This window comes from Heloderma suspectum, chromosome 1, assembly GCF_057233095.1.
Source record: "Heloderma suspectum isolate Gila_16-S chromosome 1, 16-S_ref, whole genome shotgun sequence".
Classification (NCBI taxonomy): domain Eukaryota; kingdom Metazoa; phylum Chordata; class Lepidosauria; order Squamata; family Helodermatidae; genus Heloderma; species Heloderma suspectum.
In genome coordinates this window covers 57,414,571-57,436,967 of record NC_139458.1, presented here as the reverse complement: position 1 = coordinate 57,436,967, position 22,397 = coordinate 57,414,571, and the positions used below count along the sequence as shown (strand labels likewise).

The 22,397-nt window shown below is 42.7% G+C and overlaps 1 protein-coding gene across 9 annotated transcripts in view; it reads right to left on the bottom strand.

The window, feature by feature from the left end:
• STRN3 (striatin 3) overlaps nt 1–22,397 on the bottom strand; it is a 71,803-nt gene that overhangs the window by 47,545 nt on the left and 1,861 nt on the right. For 8 of the 9 annotated variants that reach the window (XM_084844168.1, XM_084844187.1, XM_084844196.1 and 5 more), the window contains one exon: nt 2,268–2,371. In XM_084844168.1, the coding sequence (XP_084700294.1) occupies nt 2,268–2,371 (104 nt within the window). Of the gene's footprint in view, nt 1–2,267; nt 2,372–12,210; nt 12,303–22,397 lie in introns of those variants that run through there. The other variant, XM_084844223.1, reaches the window with a different exon arrangement.

Genomic DNA, 22,397 nt, shown 5'->3' with positions numbered 1-22,397 from the left:
AAAAAACCCAGGAAATTTTAATCATTAAATGACTGAACACATGTTGTGTCCTGAAATCCTGAATCAGAACCCAGCTCTCCTACGCACACAGCTCTGAGATACATGCACAGGAGTAGGTGGACTGGGACTCTAATCAATTCACAAGTCATTTCACAATGTATTTTTTGATATTTTTTCACTTGAGCTAAAGCTACCCTTCCATTTTATTTGTTATACTAGCTTTAAAGAGTTGTGTTGGGATGTTTAACACAAGACATTGTTTGAACCTGACCACTTCACATCTTTCTTTAAAAAGAGTGGAGGTGTAGAATCATTAACTGATCTCTGATAATTTTATGCTAATCAGATGCCTGGATGGCTGTTGTTACATTCATGCTAACATTAACAATGCTGCAAAGCAACACTGTATCCTTTACATCCATGAATCCTGGTTCTCCAGCATTTTAACTTATAATTCCCATAAACTCTCATTGTTCCTATCAGTCTCAAACTGACATGCATCTGCTGTAAAACCTTCTCCTTTGTTTGGTCAAAAATGTTACTCTTCCAAATTATACTGAAATGTCTTTTTGATTTCCTTTCTAAGAAATTACAAGTTTTCAGAAATCTTATTCCTACTAAATCCCTATTCTGTTCTGCGATTGTGGTGATTCACTTCATCTACAACAAAATTCTTAAGCCTTCAGCCTTCACAATATGATCATCATAGGAAAAGAGGGCCTTTCATAAGTACCTGGAGCAAATTGGCATGTCACATTTCTGGGAGTTTAAATACAGGGCCAGATTAAGCAGCCCACCGTAGCTAAGCCACAATAGGCTGTGGTGTGTACAGGCAGCCATTCTGAATATTCAAAGCCGCAATTGTGGCTTGTCATATTGTCCAAACTCAGCAAGGGTGGTTGGTTGGTGTAGTTACCAAACCACCCAGAACCCATGGGGTGTTTTAGCGTTGTGGGTTATTTGTTAACCATACCAACAACCCACCTTCATTGGGTTTGGATGACACAACAAGCCACAGTTTGAATATTCAAAGGTCGCCCAATATGTAAGACAACCCACTGTGACTTAAATAAGTCACGGAGGGGTACATTTATCATGCAAAACAGGTCAAAGCATCAAAGTGTACTCATAATCTGCCACTATTCATCTCATGTTCAGGTCAAAGCCAATCCTTCTCTATCCCCTATACCAGGGATGGGGAATCTCTGGCCTGGGATTAATTTGACTTCCTGGCTTGCCCACTCAACTTGCAGGGCCTCAGGCGAGACCCCGCCTGAAAGCCCTGGCCCCTCAGGCAGGAGAGACGGTGCACAAGAGCAAGTAAGCCACAGCTCAGTCAGCTTTGTTCCCGCCTTCCCTTCCCCAATAGGGGAAGTGAAGCCAGCTCAGGAGGCTCATCCATGGCCTTGAGGCACCTGAAGGAGTGACTTCTCCAGGCACTGGCTAAATCCTTTCAATTCCACTCAGCATGCCAATCAAGATGACGAGCAGAGGGTGAAGCTAGCACATGACTTGGCTGGTGCCTGGAGGAGCTGCTCCTCTAAGTGCTGGCCAAGTGCCTTTCTCCCTGTACAGAGGGGCCACCAAGATGCATACCTCTCTTTGCAGAGAGAAATAAAAAATGGGCTGGATGGCAACAGAGGATGCAGCTTACAGGAGGGGATGGGGTTTTGGTGGAAGGGCTTGGCCCCGGACATCATCTAGCCCTCCTGATAGTTCTTGGGGCAGGCGGGGGGGTGAGAGCAATCCAGACCCCAGGACCAATTATGTTCCTCACCCCTGCCCTGAATATATCATACTGTGGCAACATATTATAGGAAGAATTATAATCAGGAAAACAGGGCCCTAAATGACATCTTGTCAAGTTCAAATCAATACTTTGAACTGCATCTAAACGACTAAAAAAAGCCAGGAACAGACTTACAGGCTACATTCTGAACCAGCTTTAGCTTCCAATGGTGCAAAGGAGATGGCAACTCCAAGTCAGTTTATTGCTGTTTGTGGGTTGTTCTTAGAAAGGTTTTACTACAAACAAATAACTGAGGGCAAAACGGCTGATGCAATAGAAGCCACTTGAAGCAACAATAGAGCGACATGAATGGATCTAAATTAGAAATGACACTTTGCCAGAGATACATTAAGTAGATTGCTTTTATACGAATCAACGAATTTTCTAACCAAATTTCCAAATTGGTGGCCAAATTTCCATCTACTTGATATAAAAATGTACATATAAATTTCTCAGTTGAGAGAAATGGTATACATACCTTTCTTGTTTTAATGCATATTCTAACATTTTTATTCTTCTTACTAAATCTTTCTTCAAGTTTTCTTGACCCTTTCTCTCACCTTGCAAAAATGCTATCCGAGCCTGAAAACAGAGAACAGTAGAATTAAATTTTTCCATTCAAGCCTCCAGTTCACATATGGCATCAGTGGCAGTGTACTCCTATACATGTCTACTTAGAACTTTTCCTAATCAGAAGTAAGCCCAACTGAGTTCAATGGGTATAAGATTAGTCTGAATGTATGTTTTCAAGGCGTATATTCTGCCTTGAGTTTTCAAGGCATATATTCTGAACAATTATGGACTGGGGAGAAATTGAAATTCTGTAGATCAGACTGCTATGTTTTGCTAAATTAAGTAAAGCAACTTCACAATCAAACTGGTCATCTTGATTTCGATTATTATTACTAATTTTCCAGGTGATTTGTTTTAAATCACAGGAAAACAGTAATAACACTAAAACTAAAGTCAAAGTATTTGAAAACAAAGTATTTGTGTATCTGTTTTCCAAAACCCCAGTTTGTCAAATGCTACATTGAACATAAATTTCCTCCTAAGAACCCTCAGAGACCAGCCTGTTCAAGATGCTAGATCGCAGAAGGACCATGTTCGCACACTTAATCCATCCCCACGTTGCACAAATAATGTAACAGTAAAATTTGGCTCTACCATGTTTATCTCACATCGGATCTCCCTAATCCTATGGTCTATCCTCCTCTTTAAAAGGTTGGGGAAAAAATTGTGGAGTTAGAGAGATTCCACATATAAATAAATGAAATACAGCCGCGCTCAAGCATCGCTTTTTACATAAGAAAAAATGGCCTAAGACTTACTCTCACTATTAGCATTTTGTCCTTTTAGTATTGTTTGAATGTACTCTTTAACAAATTTTTTTAAAAAACAAATAAACATAATTTATTCATTGGTTTGGATTCAGGGTTGCGCATGCAGAACCCCATTCACATAATAGAGCTTTCCTGCCCCTTCATCTCCACCGAAGAGGGATGATTTCATCTCCCCCAGAAAACCCACTCCTGAAGTCTTGTGGTGGTCATCCTCAGACTATTTAAATTAAAGACCTATTTTATTTAAAGACCTACATGAGTGCTCTACTTCATATATATTTGTTTAAGATCAAGTTTTTACCGAAGATTGCTTGCCAAGGACGGAACTTGCCATTTAATGGAAACATTACTGTAGTGCGTTTCTAATTTGTGAACTCTCCGTTCTTTTTCATGGTCTCTGTGACTCAGACATAAGGGTTCTGTGCCTGCAGAACATTCTAGCACTGAGCTTTTGGCGAGAAGCCCACTCCCTCTCAGTGTGCATGTCTATAGGCTGGGATTCCTGCTCAGTTCTTTTTAGACTGCCGCAGTGGCAGAATCATCTGGGAACACTCTTTCTAGTGCAGAGGTGGGGAGCCTCTTTCAATATCCCCAAAATACTAAAAAATACCAGTATACTGTAGCTTAACGCTATTACTGCCAGTAACTAAGTCTTCAGAGATGTATTTCAACCTTTTAGAATGGGGGAAAAAGTGCACAAAACCCAGTAAATCACAAAGCCATCAGTGACTGAGGGAAAGGGGGTGGAGCCAGGGGAAGGGGGCATGGCTAACTGAGGAGCCCAGGACAGCCATATTTGGAGATTTCCAACTCCTGCTTTAGCGAGTCCTCTCACTAAAGGAGGGGACTCAGAGCTTAACTGGGCCTCTCTTATTTTCAGTTGTATTCTTCAACTTTTATGATAGCGTTGATGTATTATGAAAGCGTGGGAGGAGTAAAACTTCTTAATGTAGATTAAGAAATGATTAATAACTCATTGGATCACATAGATTTTTATGTACACCTTATTTGAATAGATTGCAGTTGAGCACTGTTCCTCTGCACAATGACAGGAAGGTAGGCTGGCTGTCAGGGCTTTTTTTCTGTTCTCCTTAGCTATATATCACAACCCACTTGCGTCTCAGTTATTAATGTAATCATTGCAGTGGGAGGAGAACCTGTGGATTCAGCTGCCATCAGTCTTCTCAGAACTGTGTTGCATTTTCGTTTAGTCTGTAAAGCTTGTTGCTACATTCAAATATTTAAAGATCTTGTTTGCTGTGTCTGAAATACTCTTCTATAACCTGTGTTGTTCTAGAAAAAAATATTCTTTTTACTTTCTCAGTGGCAATTTTGGGGAGTTGGGTACTAATATCAAAAATTAAAAGGTAACGTTACAACTTTAAAAGTTGTACAGCTCTTGCTTGTACAGCTCTTCTATAACAAGAGCTTCACAAAGCTATTCAATTGAATTTACACTGAATACCTAAATGGGCAAACAATAACTTGGGCCCAGAGTGGCACAAGCACCACCACTTAATTTCCTCTGATTCACTCCTCGGAGCAGCTCCCTGTGCCACATCCCATGTTGTTCTACCATTTGACCTGTTGTATATTTCCATCAGTCTATTTCAAAACACAATTTAAAATTAACACACAAAACAAGGACAGCAAAAAACAGACTGGTTCATAAAGGTGGCTGGTATAGTTAAGTAAGGAGGTATATTTCCTTTCCCAGCTACAAAACAATATTAAATAGGGAACATGAAACAGGTAACACTAGAGGGCATCCATGCATAATCTTGGATACACTGACAATTTTCTAAAATACAAAAATTAAGATATAAATGAATTTTATAAAAGATAAGGAATCATTGCGATGTTTATAGCTAGGCTACTTTTTATTAATATAGCTTACATGGCTCCCATGAAACTGTAGTTACTGGTAGAAAAGTGTACTTCATTATCATAACATTTCTGCTACTGTAAACGAGTATTTGTGCAGCATTAAAATAATCTAAGAGAGCTTTTTGCCATAGTTATAGTTATTCTTCTGTGTTACTCTTTTCCTCTTTTATAATTACATTGATTTGTAATGTTTATAATAACTGTATATGCTTATTGTATTTGTAATGCCCCTGTATTTTATTGAATGCATGGATTTTTTAAATTGTATTGTGGTTTTAAATTGCTATAAGCCTCTCTGATGAACTTGAGCACACTCCAGGAAAGAGCGGAGAACAGGAAGCCCTGGTGTGCTATGGTCCATGGGGTCAAGAAGAGTCGGACACGACTTAACGACTGAACAACAACAACAACAACAAAGCCTCTCTGGGTGTTGTACAGGCCTTAGAAATGTGGGTGTCAGGGTGGACACTGAGCCCATAGAACCTCAGAGGAGTTCTGATTCTGAGGAGGAACAGTCGTCCGTGGGAGAGGAGCGCACTCATCCCTCCCAGGCCCTGTAGCTGGCAGAGATTCCTCCTGCCGGCATTCCAGAGATAGATAGCGGTCCTGGGAGTGAAAGAGCACAGGAGGAGGGCCGGCTGGATGCTCAACGCAGACGACGAGCTATGGAGGGCGTGGAAAGGAGGAGTAGCACCCGTTTGGCGCGCAAGCAACGGTCACGTCCAGAGGACCCAAGGGAAAAGGGGAGGGACTCTCCCTAGCCCATAAGTTCAAGGTCTGCAAGTGATTCTTGTTCAAACGGGGACCAGCTGTTTCCAACCCGGGGCACAGGTTACTCTGCTGTTCATAGCTTAGTCATTGGTGATAGAGTTATTAAGTTGTAAAAGGAATAAAGCCTTGAAAAGAATCCTTTGTCTGTGTCTGGAGTTGGCTACTGGAGTAAACTGAAATAGGCCAGCTAGGGCCCCCTGACAGCGGGGTGTGTGTGTGTGTGTGTGTGTGTGTGTGTGTGTATATATATATATATATATATATATATATATATATATAAATAAGATCTGTACGCGGTTTCAACAGCTTTCATGGATGTATGTTCAATAGCAAAGCTCTACAAAATGTCAATGCAAAAGTTAGCAGGCTACAGAATTTTCTACTAGTCTACAAATGCCAACATCGGTCATGAGCAGCACATGATTAACTTGAAAAACAAAACAAAAAATAAGATCAACTCTCTTCCAAATTATTAAAGGTTTCCTGTCTGTTGCCTCTAGGCTATTACTATGCACCAGACAAGCAACTGGCCATTTAAATCTGAAATAGCACTTTGGGCCCAATACAGAAGGACGGTATCATCTCATGGCCTAGGTAGACAACAGATTGGATGGATCAAGAGAAATGCTAGCAGCAGGAGGAGGATGGAAGATTATTTTCCAGCCCCCTCCTTCCCGCAGCAGCCTCTCAGGGAGGTCCCACTGAATAGAACTGGCTATGGCTGAAGGGAAAAGCTGAAGGGAAAGCAAGGATTACTGAAAATCAGTCCAGAATGGTTGCAACCAAGTTGTTAACAAGGGCCACAAACAGCATATGATCTCAATGCTTGGACAGGCTCATACAGGTGTAGGCGGTCCTTCAGATAATTTGGTCCCAACCCATTTAAGGCTTTAAAGGTCAAAACCAGCACCTTAAATTGGGCCTAGAAACTCACAGGCAGCCAATGTAAATGATGCAGAATAGGAGTAATATGAACCAAACACCTGCCTACCACAAGCATTTTAACTGCTGCATTATGTACCAGTTGCAGTTTCCGAATCACCTTTAAGGCAGCCCCACCTAGAACGCATTGCAGTAATCTAACCGAGGGGTAACCAAGGCATGTCCCACTGTGGCTAGGTCAGCTTTCTCTATGTAGGACCACAGCTGCCGAAACAGCCTAAGCTGGTAAAAAGCACTCCTGGCAGCTGATGCAGCTGTGCATTCATAGAAAGTGCTGAGCCAAGGAGCACTCCCAGACTGCATACCTGGCTGTTCAGGCAGAGTGTAACCTCATCCAAAGTAACATCAAAACCTCCATCCAGATTAGCAGATTTCCCAACCCACAATAGTTCCATCTTATCCGAATTTCTTATCCGAAGTTTCAGTGTGTTAGCCATCATCCATTTTAGCAAATTCCCCTTTCCTCTGTAGCCCCCCACACCACATGCTGCTCTGTTCCAGAGGGCACTCCAACTCTCTTGGAATAGCTTTTCAGGGACAGAAGGAGAAATAGGTGAAAATAGCATCTCCCACTTCCTCCAACAGAAGCATCTTGTGAGTGGAGTTCTGTTCACAGGAACTCTGGATCCAACAGCACATAACACTGAAGAGCTAATGTTAACTCTTGGAACCTACTCAAGTTAGCAGTGATATCTATGCCCTATTGGAAACCTGAGATTCTCCTATTTCCTTTGCTGTATACCATGACACTAATTTGTCCAATCATGGCTGTTAACATGCTTAACCTTATCAGGTAGCCTATAAAGAAAAAATATGATTTGTGGGCTGCTTTAACCCTCATTTTTATTGTTGTTCAGTCGTGTCCGACTCTTCGTGACCCCATGGACCATAGCACGCCAGGCCTTCCTGTCCTGCACTCTCTCCCGGAGTGTCTTTACAGCATCGGATTTTCTTTTCACCACCAGACACATCCACAGCTGAGTGTCCTTTCGGCTTTAGCCCAGCCGCTTCACTCTTTCTGGCGCTACTTGGAAATACCCTCTGCTCTTCCCCAGTAGTATATTGGACACCTTCCGACCTGAGGGGCTCATCTTCCGGTGTCATCTCTTTTAGCCTTGTGCATAAACTGTCAAAGGCACCACTAACAGTCAAACCCTGTTATTTCCATCTTGCATAACTTTTAAAAGATAGCTTTGACTGAAAACCACTTCCTTTCAATATCTCAGACATTTAAATCAAATGAAGCTTAAGACTAATTTTATTTAAGACTAACATTTTCCTCACCCATCATTCTTCACTGACCTCCCATAGTGCTAGCATGTTAATCCCATGGGATATTCTTTGGGAAAAGAGAACACAGATCCCTGAATCTGATGTATAATCATTAAATATTCTGTTTTGTATTTCCTGTTGCTTGCTATAAAGAGTCAGCAAAGGCAGCAAGTTATTTTAATCCTCTGAAAATCATCCTCCAGTTCCAATATATTAACTCCCCATTGTATGAGACATTAGAAAAAGCATCACAGAAAGGAGGAACACTTCAATCTCCCAGGATGCTACACTATTGTCCTAAAAGTTGCAATTCTCCAACAAAGGAATTTCATGTGAAACTATTTAAATATATCTAAAATTATTTCTAGTCCGCCTTTAAGGGTGGAACCCTCTCAGAAACTGAAGAATTAGAAATTATCACAGCATTTGTATCTATTCATTTGGCAATGAACAGACGATTAACAGGTATTAATTGGTTCAGCCATGCTAAGATGACAGTGGCACAGTTCGCATGATCACGTTGGGCCTCATTTGCACATGCTAGGCACCATTTGCCTAATTACCCATCCAGGCAGGGCTTGTCATGTCATCTGAACTTGGGCAGCGTGGCTTGTCTGAGGGGGAAACAAATCTCAAATAACCCACCAACAGATCGTGGGTTATTTGCGGATTGTTTCCCCCTCAAACAAGCCATGCTGCCTGGGTTTGGACGACACAACAAGCCATGCCCGCGTAGGTAATTAGGGAAACAGCACTCAGCATGCGCTGCAACTTAAAGAAGCCATGATGGCTTGTTTAAGCTGTAGTGATCGTGTGAACTAAGGCAACGGTTTAGGATGGGTCAGGTCCAGATATCCATCTGTGGAAGGTGATCTTCCCACACACTATTCTCCCTGCAAACCAGAAAATGCTCCCTCGAAGGTTGGGGAACCCTGCTGAGTAGAATGGGGGTGGGAGCTGAGGGGGAAGAAGGAGATAATGGAAAATCAGGCAGAGGCACTATTTGTACTTTTTGTACAGGTGATGACATTTGATCCCACTGTATAGTTCTATTCCTCCTGCACTTTCACCCATGTATAAATATGCTGAGACTGACACTTCAGCATCCAATGAAGTTTTTGTGAACTGCCCAGAGAGCTTTGACTATGGGGTGGTACAGAAATATAGTGAATGAATGAAGTAGACTGGACTCTAGGTCACAAAAGCTTATGCCATAATAAATGGCTAGTCTTTAAGGTATTACAGGACTCTTATTGTTTTTCCTGATGCATTTTTGGATAATTAAGAACTTCAACTTTCTAAGGAATAGTATGTATTGGGTTGTATCCAATGCAACACTCACGCATGGGGAATTGTGTGCTTGCCTTTCCCACAGAACCCCCTGTGCACCCTGAAAAGCCACTGAAAAGCCTCTCCCCTTGCACAAACATCCTTGCACTCCATTGAATACAACACATTATTTTAATGTGTGTTATACCATGATCAACTGGTTGCACATGTGCAGAGCACCCACCTTCATATCTGAAAATCATCACTATGTTGTATTTATTTTATTAAAACATGTTTAAGCTGCCCATCATCTTTGTGGATACCAGGGCACAGTACCATTAAAAAAAGTACATAATAAAAATACCAAAAATACATTTGTTATAATAAAATCAAAGAAGGCAGCAAATACAATAGAACAGGCAACATCAACTAATTAAAATGCCCGGGGTAAAGAAATAGGTTTTGAGCTGGAGTCAAAACAATTTCTGTGTTGGTGATAGTTAACCTCCATGGGGTTAGGGTCCCACAACCAAAGCTCTTTTCCTTGCTGACACATACTGTACCTGAGGTACTTGCAAGAAGAATGTTAGTACAAAACTGGTATAAATTTGGCGCTTTTATGAAAAATTGCACAACTGCTCGGCTACACTGCTGCACTATATCACTGAATCACCAACAGAGGCATACATTATTTATTTCTATGCTGCTTTTCAAATAAAATTTCTCAAGTGACATGCAAAATTTAACAATTAAACCAAAATTTAAAAACAGAGCAGCATATTAATAAAACATTAAAAACATTCACAGATACAAAAAGCCAGCCAACTAAAATAGGCTCAACTCAACAGACTTAAAACCCTCCTCAACAAAAAGCAGACCAAAATAAAAAGGTCTTAAAAGCCCATCTAAAAACTGATGGAGAGAGAGCTGACGCTCCCCCAGAATGTTTATCTCGGGGGAGGAAGTTCTGAAAAGGCCATATCCCTCATGCCCACCAATTTGTTGATGCTTATACTGAACAAACGTATAGGACCCCCATAGCAAATCTTAATGCTCAGACAGGTACATATTGGTATAGGCAGTTCTTCAAGTAATTTGGTCTCAAATCTTGCAGGACTTCAAATGCCAACGCCAGCACTTTGAATTGAGCTCAGAAGTAAATAGGCAGCCAGTACAGCTGGAACAAAATAGGTGTAACATGATCTGAATGACTTGCCCCCACTAGTATCCAGGCTGCCACCTTCTGGACTACCTAAAGCAGCGGTTCTCAACCTGTGGGTCGCGACCCCTTTGGGGGTCGAATGACCCTTTCACAGGGGTCACCTAAGACCATCGGAAAACACATATTTCCGATGGTCTTAGGAACCGAGACACTGCTCCTCTATCCATCTCCCGGCGGGTCCGCCCACATGCAGATACGCTAGATAGAATCTAGTACCTCTGCGAGGCTCCGGGTGAGGGAGGCGAGAGAAGGGGAGGCGAAGAGGGAAGGGAGGCCCAGAGGCTACAGCGCCGACGGCGGCGGCTCCCCTTACGGGGAGGCCGGACCAGGAAGCGTGTGTGGCCGGCCGGGCAGCAGCCTAAGCGGTAAGAGCGCGGGGAGAGAGCCAGGCAGGGCTGGCGTGTCTGTGTCTGCCGCCTGCAAGGCCCGGCTAGGCCCGGCCGCCCGCCATGTGGTAGGTAAGGATGGCGTGTGGAGAAATCGGAGATGGCGGGAGGCAGAACGGCCAAAGGGTCGCCACTTACGGGCAAGCGAGGGAAGATCTCCATGATACGAGGGACGGCGGAAGGGAAGGACGGTGTCCAGAGCTGCACGCTGAATTATTGGGGGATGTGGGGAGAGAAGGGAGCCAAGGCCTGGCTGCTGTGGGCGGAGGGTGGCCCCCACAAGCCAGGAGGGTGAGGGGAGATGGGCCGCGATGGTCGCCGCGGGTCATGAGGACGGTGTGTGAAGCCGAGGCCTGATGCTGTGGAGTGGGCTGGGTTGCACTGTGGGGCGAGGAGGAGACGGGGCCCCTGCGTGGGTTCGGGGATCCCTGAGGTGGGGATGAAGGGCAGCTGCGAAGCATTCCGCAGGGGGCAGGTGTACTGTGGGGTTGGGGCGCGGCGCGCACAGGCCCGCCCCTGAGGAGTGGGCTGGGCTGTGGGGGTGTGTGAAGGGGGCATTTTTATATGGGCTAAGGGAGGCCTATAGGGTGTGTGGAAGAAGGGTGCAGAGCAAAAGCATATGGGGTGGGTCAGAAGGCTGGGCGAGGACCTGGAGGTTGTGGGCTGCAGAAGCTTGTCCTTATGGGGTGGGCTGGGCAGTGAGGGGTGAAGGGGGTGTTTATGGGCAAAACGACCTGGGAGAGGAGCCCTATGTGGGGTCGTGGGAAGCAGAGGCTAGTCCCTATGGAGTGGACTGGGCAGTGAGGGGTGAAGGGGGTGTTAATGGGCTAAAGGAGCCCTGTCTCTTCTTGAGTGGGGGTTGATTAATCACTATGCTTTAATTATGTTCAATTTGTAACAATGAAAATACATCCTGCATATCAGATATTTACATTACGATTCATAACAGTAGCAAAATTACAGTTATGAAGTAGCAACGAAAATAATTTTATGGTTGGGGGTCACCACAACATGAGGAACTGTATTAAAGGGTCACGGCATTAGGAAGGTTGAGAACCACTGACCTAAGGTGTCTGAACTCTCTGTAAATGCAGCCCCACATAAAGCACACTGCAGTAGTCTAGTATGGCAATAACCACAGCATGAATAACAGAGTCAAGATCTACCACATCCAGGTAGGATTGCAGCTTGCTGTACAAGCCTCAGCTGATAAAAGGCACTCGTAGCTACCACTGGTACTTGTATATCCACAGATAACCCTGATTTTATTATGTCCCCTAAACTGTGAACTTGGTCTTTCAGAAGGAGTGCAACCCCACTCAAGATCACCTCTAATCAGATCTGCAGTCTTCCCATCCACAGCATTTCTGTTTTGTCGGGATGAATGTTCAGCTTGTTTTCCCACATCCTTCTGAAAACAGCCTCTAGACACCTATTCAGGAGTTCCATAGCCTCTCTAGGATGAGTAGATGGAAACATGAGGTAGAGCTGTGCGTCATCAGCCCAAGGATGACACTTTAGCTCAGACCTGTGAATGGCCGCTTCCTGTAGATAAGGGAAAGAATAGAACCTTGTGGTAACACCATATGCTAATATGCATGGGGTAGAACAGAAGTTTCCCAGCACCACTGTCTGAGTATGTCCAGCTATGAAAGACTTAAACTGGCTTAATACCAAACCACCAAGACTTACTCCGGCTAGGCAACCCAAAAGAATACAGTGGTACTGAAGTCCACTGAGAGGTCCAGGAGAACCACACTACCCTTGTCCATTCCCTGGACAAAGTCATCCACCAGAGTGACCAAGGTTGTTTCTGTACTATGACCAGGCTGAAAGGCTAACTGGAATATGTCTAAATCAGGGGTGCTGAACCATCATTGATCTGGTGGCTGAATTCTTGCCAGGACCAATCCAGCATAATGATTTCAAGGGGAGCAGGGCCCCACGCCTAAAGCCCCTCCGCAGACACCATCCAGACTGGCCCATCTTGCCTTTCATGTCTCCTTCTGCACAGAGAAAGGAATTGGGCCACCATGTGGAGGAACCAGTCTTCCAGGCACCAGCTGAGTCAGGCACCTCCTTCACATAGCACCCGGATTGGGATGGTGTGCTGTACAGAATCTCTGTTATCTCCAAGTTCTTTTCTCTGCAGAGGGGGTAGGGCCTGGGCAGGAAAACCTCTGCAGGTCGGAAGGGGAATCTCCACAGGCTGGAGGTTTCCCATCCCTGGCCTAAATAATCAGTGCCATCCAAGACTCCCTGATGCATAATGAAGATAAATGATCATACACATCAACACACATCTGAGCAAATGTGAGTGTGTGTGTATACTATGCATGATGACCTGAATCACAGCTGTTCTTTTCAGATAAAATCACTTTGGGTGACCCTCCACCTCAAAAATGGTAACATGAATCAGCCCTTCTTGTCTTGGGTGACTTCAGCACCCTCAATGCTCCATACCTTAACAACCACCGTGAGTTTATTCCAGGTAATAACTGGCCAAAGGCAAGATACATGCTGGATTGATGTTTTGTTGTAGCCTACAAATAGGCATGCCAATTATCGATAACACAGCTGGCAGGGTAGGGTATTTAAATTGGTCAAAAATGTTTAATATGCTTAGCAATACATTATTTACTCATATCAATCATTTTTAAAACCATAAACATTTACCAAAATAAAAACAATGATCTATGACAATAACAGAGCACCTTACCCAAGAATTCAACAAGTGTTTCTCCATTTTATCTGTATGTGTCACCGTCCCACCCTCAAGACTGAGCATTTCCATTAAAAAGCTGAAAAAAGTTATTTTAAACTTTCTTTTACACACAGCAATGGGTCACTTGTAGGCTTTTCATTGTCTGACAGACACACTAGCTCCAGAAAACATCAGGGTCTACTCTTTCCCAGGACCTTTACAACACAATGGCAAATCCCCTGAACAAGGACAACAGACCTGTGGATATTACAGTGGACTTGTGAGTCTTAGTGTGCCACTCTAACTCATTGCAGTCACCTGTATTCCTATTTGGAGATAACCCAAGAATGAAACAGATGCAACACAGGAATATTATGCCTGTATTTTTTTTTCTACTGAAGGGACTCAGCAATTGGTGGAAACAGAGAGCTTTCAATTCTGAGTTACAACTGTTGGGCTCTAAAAAGATGCTTTGCTGTAGTGCTGCTCACAAAGCCGTTATCTCCATTTTATTATATAAGCCAAAGCTCTCACATTTAATACAATTTAGCAAATGCTATACATTCTATGGAGAAAAACAACAACAACAAAAACACCAGAGATTTTAAACATGACAGTGGCTTGGATCCAGCAGAGCCCTTCTCTGAACAGAAAATCCTTCCATTCACATAGGAGTCTTGGATCCCATGGAGGCTTCCACAATTCTCCAAAGGGTCCCCCAACTCTCCAGAGCAGATTTCAGGGAGCACAAGGGGCTACAGGGGAAACTGGTGAACATTCTTTTGTGTTCACTGGAGCCATGAGCACCCGGTTTATGAAAACTGAAATTTCTCCTGTAAAACTGGACCTTGACTTCTTAACACAAGCATTCAAAAGCAGCTTATCAATGAAGAATAGTGAAATTATGAAAAAGGGAAGGAGAGTTTATTTGGTTTGGCTGTAATCCTATAACCATTTACCTGAGAGTAAGCTCCATTGCACTTGGTGGGACTTACTTCTGAGTAGACATGTATAGACTGCACTATTTATCTATTATTTAAATAAAATAATAATATTACATTAGCATCATGCCTCTCCTCCAATGATCTTAAGCAGGGTCATTCCATCAGCTCTGCTGATAGAACAGCTCCATTGGACTTTCCCACCCTCAGCTGTCACCAGCCATTCCATTCAGCTGCAGAAGAAGGAGAGATGGAAAGCAGGGCAATTCCATCAGCTCTGCTGAAGGACCAGCTCCATCAGTTTCTTCCTCTCCCTGAACTGTTTCCAGTCTACTGGGATCATTATAAAAATCATTATTTAACTAAGAATTGGTGCCTGGGCTTGCTTTTTTCCTTTTCCCTTTTGTGTCATGTCTTTTAGATTGTAAGTCTGAAGGCAGGGACTGCCTTGTTTTTACCCTTTCAGTTGAAGAGCAGGGTAAAAATGCTTTAAATATATAAATAATAAATAAACATTTATTATATTTGCATCCCGTGTTTCCCCCAATGAGCCCAAAGCTGCGTATACGGTCTATTCTCCTGCCCCCGCACCAACTTATCCTCACATACATGTGAGGTAGGCTAGGCTGAGAGTGACTGGCCCAAGGCACCCAGTGAGGTTGCATTAAACAGGGGGTTGGACTAGATTATCTCTGAGGTCCCTTCCAACTCTATGATTATATGGCTAAGTAGAAATCTGAACCTGGGTCTCTCCATTCCTAGTCCAAACTCAAACTACTACACTAAATTGGCTCTTGGTTGGATTCATTAAAGAGGTGTCTTTTAGGTAGGACAGAAGTGCGGTCACATATATCCCTCCATGTTTCAAAATCATGTGATCAGGCTTCAGGAGTGCCCATATCTCTTGTCATACAAACCCTTGTCTATACACTGCCACCAACCCAAACCTGAAATGGCATCCCTTACTATTCCTTCATATCTTTCACCAATTTTGTTTTCCATTGTTTCGTAAGTGCTAATTATAAATGAAAGAAGTGTTAAAAACATTAGCAAAGATGGGAAAGAAAAATATAGAATACCATATGAAAGTTGAGAGCAGAACAGCTAATGTCAGATTTTCATGTAGCATGAGACTTTTCTACAGCAAACTGCAGAATCTTGATTAAACATGGAATGAGAAGTTTACATGGCAACAAGTAGTCCTGGAAGGCAACTGGCTTGTATCAAAGAGTCCGGATAGAAACAACTATTTTATACAGAGTACCATGTTACGTATTCAGAGACAAATAACAACACAAGTTCTGCTACAAAATCAAGCAGGTCCTCACCGCAAATGGTCCAGAAGTAGCTTTCTTGTGTTATTGTTTGTATTGTTATTTATTGTAAGTCACCTTAGGAATGGCACTGGATCCTTTTTACATAATATTTCTGCTACAGCTCTTGTCAGAGACTCATCCACCCTGCGCTCGTGCTCACGCTCGCACTCGCTCGCTCTCCCCCTCCCCTCTCACTCTCTCACACACATGTATTCCTGCTCTCATCTATCCCTGCCCCCAATCCTACCTTTCTAAGGTTGGAATTCTATGCATGCTTACATGGAACCCAGTGGGACTTGCTTCTGAGTAGACTTACATACGATTGTTCCATCCACCCACCTTCTCCAGCTCCAAATCCCCCAGACACAAAAAGGAAAGTACTGGGAAGGGTAAGAGCAAGGTTAAGTGGCAGGGGTAAGAGAGCAAGACTAGAGGCTGAGAGGGGAGACTGAACATCTGAACAACAGCAGGTTCAAGCACTGGAAATAAAGCCTTGCACCCAGTAATTGTTTTTAATCTTAAAAAAAATCAATTTCTAATGGGGCTGGGAGCAGAAAACCGACGCAGTTGGAGGTCACCCAAGTATACCATTGTGCCAATGGGCACCACAGCAATACAAGCTGGAACTAAAAGTTCCCTTCCTCCAATGGAAGGAGTCCTTCTATCAGCAGAAGGTCTCCTTCTGTCAAAGGAAAGGAACCTTTGGATCCAACTCTACACAAATAATCTACTAATTTTTTTGCTAGCATATCACCAAACTTTTTAAAAACTCAGGATTAAAACATAGGGACCTAAAGATATTATCTTTTAATGCCTGTATAGCTGTGAAAAAATTTTGCACTGTAATTGGCTCAGTCTATTTTTCTGTGATAGATAGGAGTTTGCTGGACTATTCTGAACCTCATTTTTACTAGGTTTTCCAGTCACACTGTGTACCATAATAATAACAAAACATCTGCATGATCCCCTGTTCTGTATATATGTAATTTATTTAAGACCTCTTGGCTGGTAGTTTCCCCCATTTACTAACAATAGAGGGAACAAGCAATTTACCCAGCTTGTTTCCAAACTCATTCTGGAGTAATGTACAATTCTGGCTGTGCTGTAACCATCCACTACAATCTATCCGTTGCAGTATTTAATAGTTGTTTAATTTACCACTATTCTGGCTACACTGATTTCTCAGTCTGTTTTCTTCTTTTAATATCATTTCCTGAGATTTCTTCTTTTCATTTTTATAATGAACCGAAAAGTCCCTTGCTACTGCCTTAAGTTTGTCTCCAAGAAATTTCAGATGGACTCTTGTATGTTATTTGTGACAAAAAAAGGAATTATATCTTGCCTTATTCATTTTTTGCACTAGCTCCTGACTTTGTAGCAAGTTGGATTTTTCCTGCTATCTTCCTGTCACATTTCCTTTTCCAGCGCATGTAAGTACCACAAGAGCACAATCAACATAGATCACTGGCCCAATCTTTATTTCCTTTGTGTCTTGGGTTATATTTTGGGATTTGAAAACTTACATGTCTTTTACAACTTTTATTGTTGTAATAATTCACTTACGTATCATCACTCCCTTTCTCTTGGTGCACACACAGGCATTATAGAATTCACAGAGCTCCATATGGGAATAGAAGGTACTAAAGTTCATACAGAGGGGATCTCCAAATTCCATCACACACACCCCAACTTACATCCTCTCACAACACAACCCTTACTGTTTAGATTCAATTTTTCTCTTTTTAAAAGCAGTAAGAAGTACTGGGGAAGGGAGAAAAATAACAACAGTTTTATTACAGGAAACCTTCCCTACCTCCCAGTTTCTTTTCTTTCAGAACTTCTTTCAGTCTAATTTTTGGTGCAAGATGTTAAAATCTGATAGTTCCAAAAGTTCTGTGGCTCCTCTCTGGTTCTTCTATGATTACGTTTTTTCTTTTATAATCAATTTATAATGTCCTATGTCCTCTGAGGACATAGACACCACTATAATCTCAGAAAGGGGACTCCAGAATCCATTCGGAGGCTTCTGACCAATGAGGGCACAACCTATAGGACTGCGCCCTAAGTTAGACAATCCTTTAAATAATCAATTCATAACTAATTCAACAATTCATCCGTTAATTTGAAAACTCCTGAAACCACAAACACCCAGCATAACTGCCGGGACAAGCCTCCACCTTCATCACTAGTTGGGTGGGGGTGGGGTGGAACTCATTCCTGTTGCGTGGAGCTTCTCTGAATCTTAGGACAAGGTCAGCAATACTGCCCTGCCTTTCTCCAGGATCTGGAGAAAGATTGGGGGGGGGGGGGCGGGGCTTCCAGATCTTGCATTGACTTTATCAGTTTCAGAAAGCAACAAGCCTTTTCTGGAAGGCTTTCTTCTCCAACTGCTTCAATCAATTCAAATAACAAAGGGTTAGTAGGGCTTCTTCCTGCTGCTATAGACAATACATGTAGCAGGGGATAACTTCCCTGAGGGCGTTGGTAGACTGTCAGATTCTCCAGTTTAAAGTCTTCTGTCCACTAACCAGTTTCGTGCCCATCATGACATGCACCAATTATAATCATAATCTCCAGTTATTCCATTTGCAGTACTAGTCTATTTGAATTTTAGTTAGATCCACCATTACAGCAATTCCTTTTAGAAGATAACCCAGTTATCTTCTAAAAAAAACAGGTAGCAGGGGGGGATGACGACCACACCCTCATTTCTCATAGGCAGCCAGGAATCTGAGGTTCTGCAGTTTGGAATATGGGCTCTGGGAACTTACCAGTCTCCCATAAACTGTCAGATTTACCTCAGGCAGTAAAGGGAGACACATTATTCTGTGGGTGTGGGCAACAGAGCTCCCCCTGTCCTTCGGTAGATAACTACCCCCCTCCCTGGACATGTTAAGGCCTTCAGTTTGTTGTGGGCTCTAATTCCACCACCCTCCCTTCATTTTTGCGCTCCTTATCTCTCCTCCCTCCCTGTGGTACTGAAGTTAAATATATGGGGTGAAGGGTTATTGTTCCCCTTCCCCTTGTATTTGGGATTTCCTTCCCCTTTCCTATTGCCATGGGAGGCATCAAGGTTGCTTGATGTTCCAGAGACCCCTCCCCAAGTCGCTTCTGGTGCCCTTTTGCCTCTGCTGCCCCACCCCCTGAAAAAAACAGCAGCAGCAGCACCCCATGGAGACAGCTTGCTTTTATATTTTATATTGTTTCACTGTGGTTTTAATTTTTGTGAACTGCCCAGAGATCTTCAGCTATTGGGCGCTATAGAAATGTAATAAATAATTTTGAATGGAATATAGGAGCAGCACCTCTTTATACTCACAAAAGTTCAGTCTTAATTCCATTGCTTTATTTTTCCACGGAAAAATTTCCGTTTCATAAGTTCATTAGTAAAAATGAATGTATACCAATTGCAAATACAATATTAGTCAAGCGTGGGAGTATCAAAGTTGTAGTTAATGTTTTTCAGGTGATTATTTCTAATAATATGTGAGATAATACATATATGTCTTGAAAAACATATAAGTTTCAGAGTGAGATGGAATTAATAAGTAGTGACAGCGAAATTGAAGGTGCCCCAACAACCTTAGTAGAAGAGAGCTGAACCCTGTCAGCATATCATACACAGTCCTCTGGGTTGCTAAAATTGATTAGTCTGTCAACAGTTTCCAGTACCTTTCTCCCCCCAACAAAATTAAATAATGTAAGGGAAATACAAGCTATTATCTTTAAATTTTTACAAGTTTTCCAATAAAACATTCTACATAATCAAGCAGTTAAATTGCATTGTGTGCTTTAATTTCGCATTGTGTGGTTTAATTTCCCCCGTCAATTATTTCCGGTCAAATACTGTGACGTATTGGGACAAAAAATTAACACGGGACACTTTTTTTTAGCTTTGTTTACTAAATACTAGTAAAATATGTTAAATTAGATCTCTCTAGGACATCAGAAATGTTCCCAACGCAAACTGAAAACTTTCCAATGCAAATGACACTATGCAAGATAGCCTAATTTGTATTGGAAATTTTTCCAGTTCAAAACTTTCTGGAAAATCCACATCACTGTTTCTCAATTAGGATAACACCAACTTTTTTTTTGTCAGGGGAGGGGGGAACAATATGGAAGGAGCAATCCTTTGTCCCCAGACAGTGTCTGGGGGACATAGATATTTCAGTTTCCTGGATCTGAGCTCAGAGACAGGGCCCCAAGCTTGGAGCCAGGAAACTGCACTCCTCACCCCCTTGCAGGCAGCGTGGAAAGAACAGTGCTGGCTGCTGCTACGACCTTGCAAATGTGAGCGCACAGGGGGTGAAAGGAGGCATTCTTGGGGGCAGGGAGGGGAGGAGACTGGGACAAGAGCTATCCCCAGCTATCCCGAAATTGCAAGTCTAGGTAAAATGCAGAGTGGGGGGCACAACATGTTCACTTCTGAGTTCAGAGGCTTACAAATAGCCTGGGTGGATTCCATAGGATTCTGCCCTAAATTAGCATAATATCTCCATGCTGAGAACATGGCCTGCACGATTGAGAGATACTTAATAATTTTAGAAATAGTAAGAACCCAAGCCTCAATTCTAAAGTTGCTCACAAATGCCACTGAATTCAATGTAAACATGTTATCTTAAGTGCAGGAGTAGTATCACCTTAATTTAGGCAGGCAGAATCACAATCAAACACCACTGACATTTTCTGTTCAGTGATATTAGCGCTGCTATACCTTTACTAATAATTAAACTAATGTTATTTTGGCCACCTAATGCGAAGAGAAAACTCTCTGGAAAAGACCCTGATGCTGGGAAAGACTGAAGGCAAAAGGAGAAGGGGACAGCAGAGGATGAGATGGCTAGATAGCATCACCGATGCAATGACTGTGGACTTGAGCACACTCCGGGAGAGAGCGCAGGACAGGAAGGCCTGGCGTGCTATGGTCCATGGGGTCACGAAGAGTCGGACACGACTGAATGACTGAACAACAACAACAACAAAAACTAATGTTAACTGAGTTAACTATACTGATAAAGAGGTAAGGCAATCTTTCCCAACCTGGTGCCCTCCAGATGCTGGCTGGGGGACGCTGGGAGTTGTAGTCCCAAAACATCTGGAGGGCGCCAATATGCAGACAGCTGAGGTAAGGCATCCCAAAATGGGATTCGATATTCAAAATTCACAGAGCTGCTCTAACAAAATTTATATTACCAGAGGCATTCTCCAGTGCAGAAATACTTATTCAAGACTTAATTCAGCCAGTCAAGATATACCCTAAAGAGTGCAGACAGTTCTTTATGAACTTGAGATCCTAATAATGGCATGATGTTGAAATGACCAGCAGGTAATGGTGCTATTATTCTAGGGAACCATAAGAAGAATAGCAGCAAGTTTCAGACTCAAGAAACAAGACGCACACAAAACAAGCACTAGGAAACACAAAGCAGTCTTCAGCTGCCACTGATTCCTTTCTGCATGTTGGATCAAGTAAGATCTGTCTAAGATACTACTTAGGTCCTTCCCTGAGAGGAGGGAAAAGACTCAAGGGTTTCCTGAGGAACTGAACATTGTTCAGTTGTCAAAGAAAACAGGATTTTCTTAAATAAAAGCATAAGATTACTATGAAGCAAAGTAAGAGTTGCCTGAAGTTAAGAGATAAGTGCTTGTTTGCAAGATGATGCCACTATTTTAAAACCAATTTGGGAAGGTATGACAGACTAGGAGAATAAGAATTAGACAACAAAAAACTACAACCTACTGCTCCAAGGTATCTGGAAGCAACCCTGGGCACATGTTAAAGAAGAACAATCTTAGCGCAATCCTAATCCCGTGGTGTTGCTTGCTGGAGGGAGCTAAGGTGCCTCACAGGCAGAGAGGAGCTCTACCACTGCAGAAGGCCCCCACTACACCCACGGTGAGCTCCACTGACGTGAGGCAACTGCCAGCAGTAGCTGGTGGAAGACCCCGAAAACAGGGTGTCCCATGGCAGGGCGCAGGTGGCTTTGGATGTGCTAGATCAAAGGCCTTGAGGATCCGCCAAGGGACCCAAGGGAAACCCCTACACTGCTGAAGGAAAAGGACACACACACACCCAAAACACACACAACTTGGCCAACAAGAGTTAGTAGGACTTTGAATGTGGTGGTACATCTGTCACATCACATTCTCCCGAACCCATTTAAAATTGCTCTGCCCCTCTGTCAGCATGGCTGGCTGGGGAATGCTGAGATTGTAGGACTTTTTTTCTATCTAAATTGCACCCTAAATGAAGACTTAAAATTGATTAAAATGGATCCTACATGTTTTAAACATATGATTTTGAATGAGAAATTTGGATTGAGGAACCTCATAAAGAACATGGCCACTCCCTCACCTTGGTGTAAATGAAGCCAAAAAAAGGTGTAATTCTTCTGTTAAATGATGGATCTACCCAAAACATTTTAATCAATTGCTGATTCAGTCGTCAGTAACAACAGTGTACATCAAGCAGGCATTCTAGTCTTGACTACTTTATTATGCTCTTTTACACTATCTTTTTAATTTTGTAGAGTATTTAACAGATATCAGAGT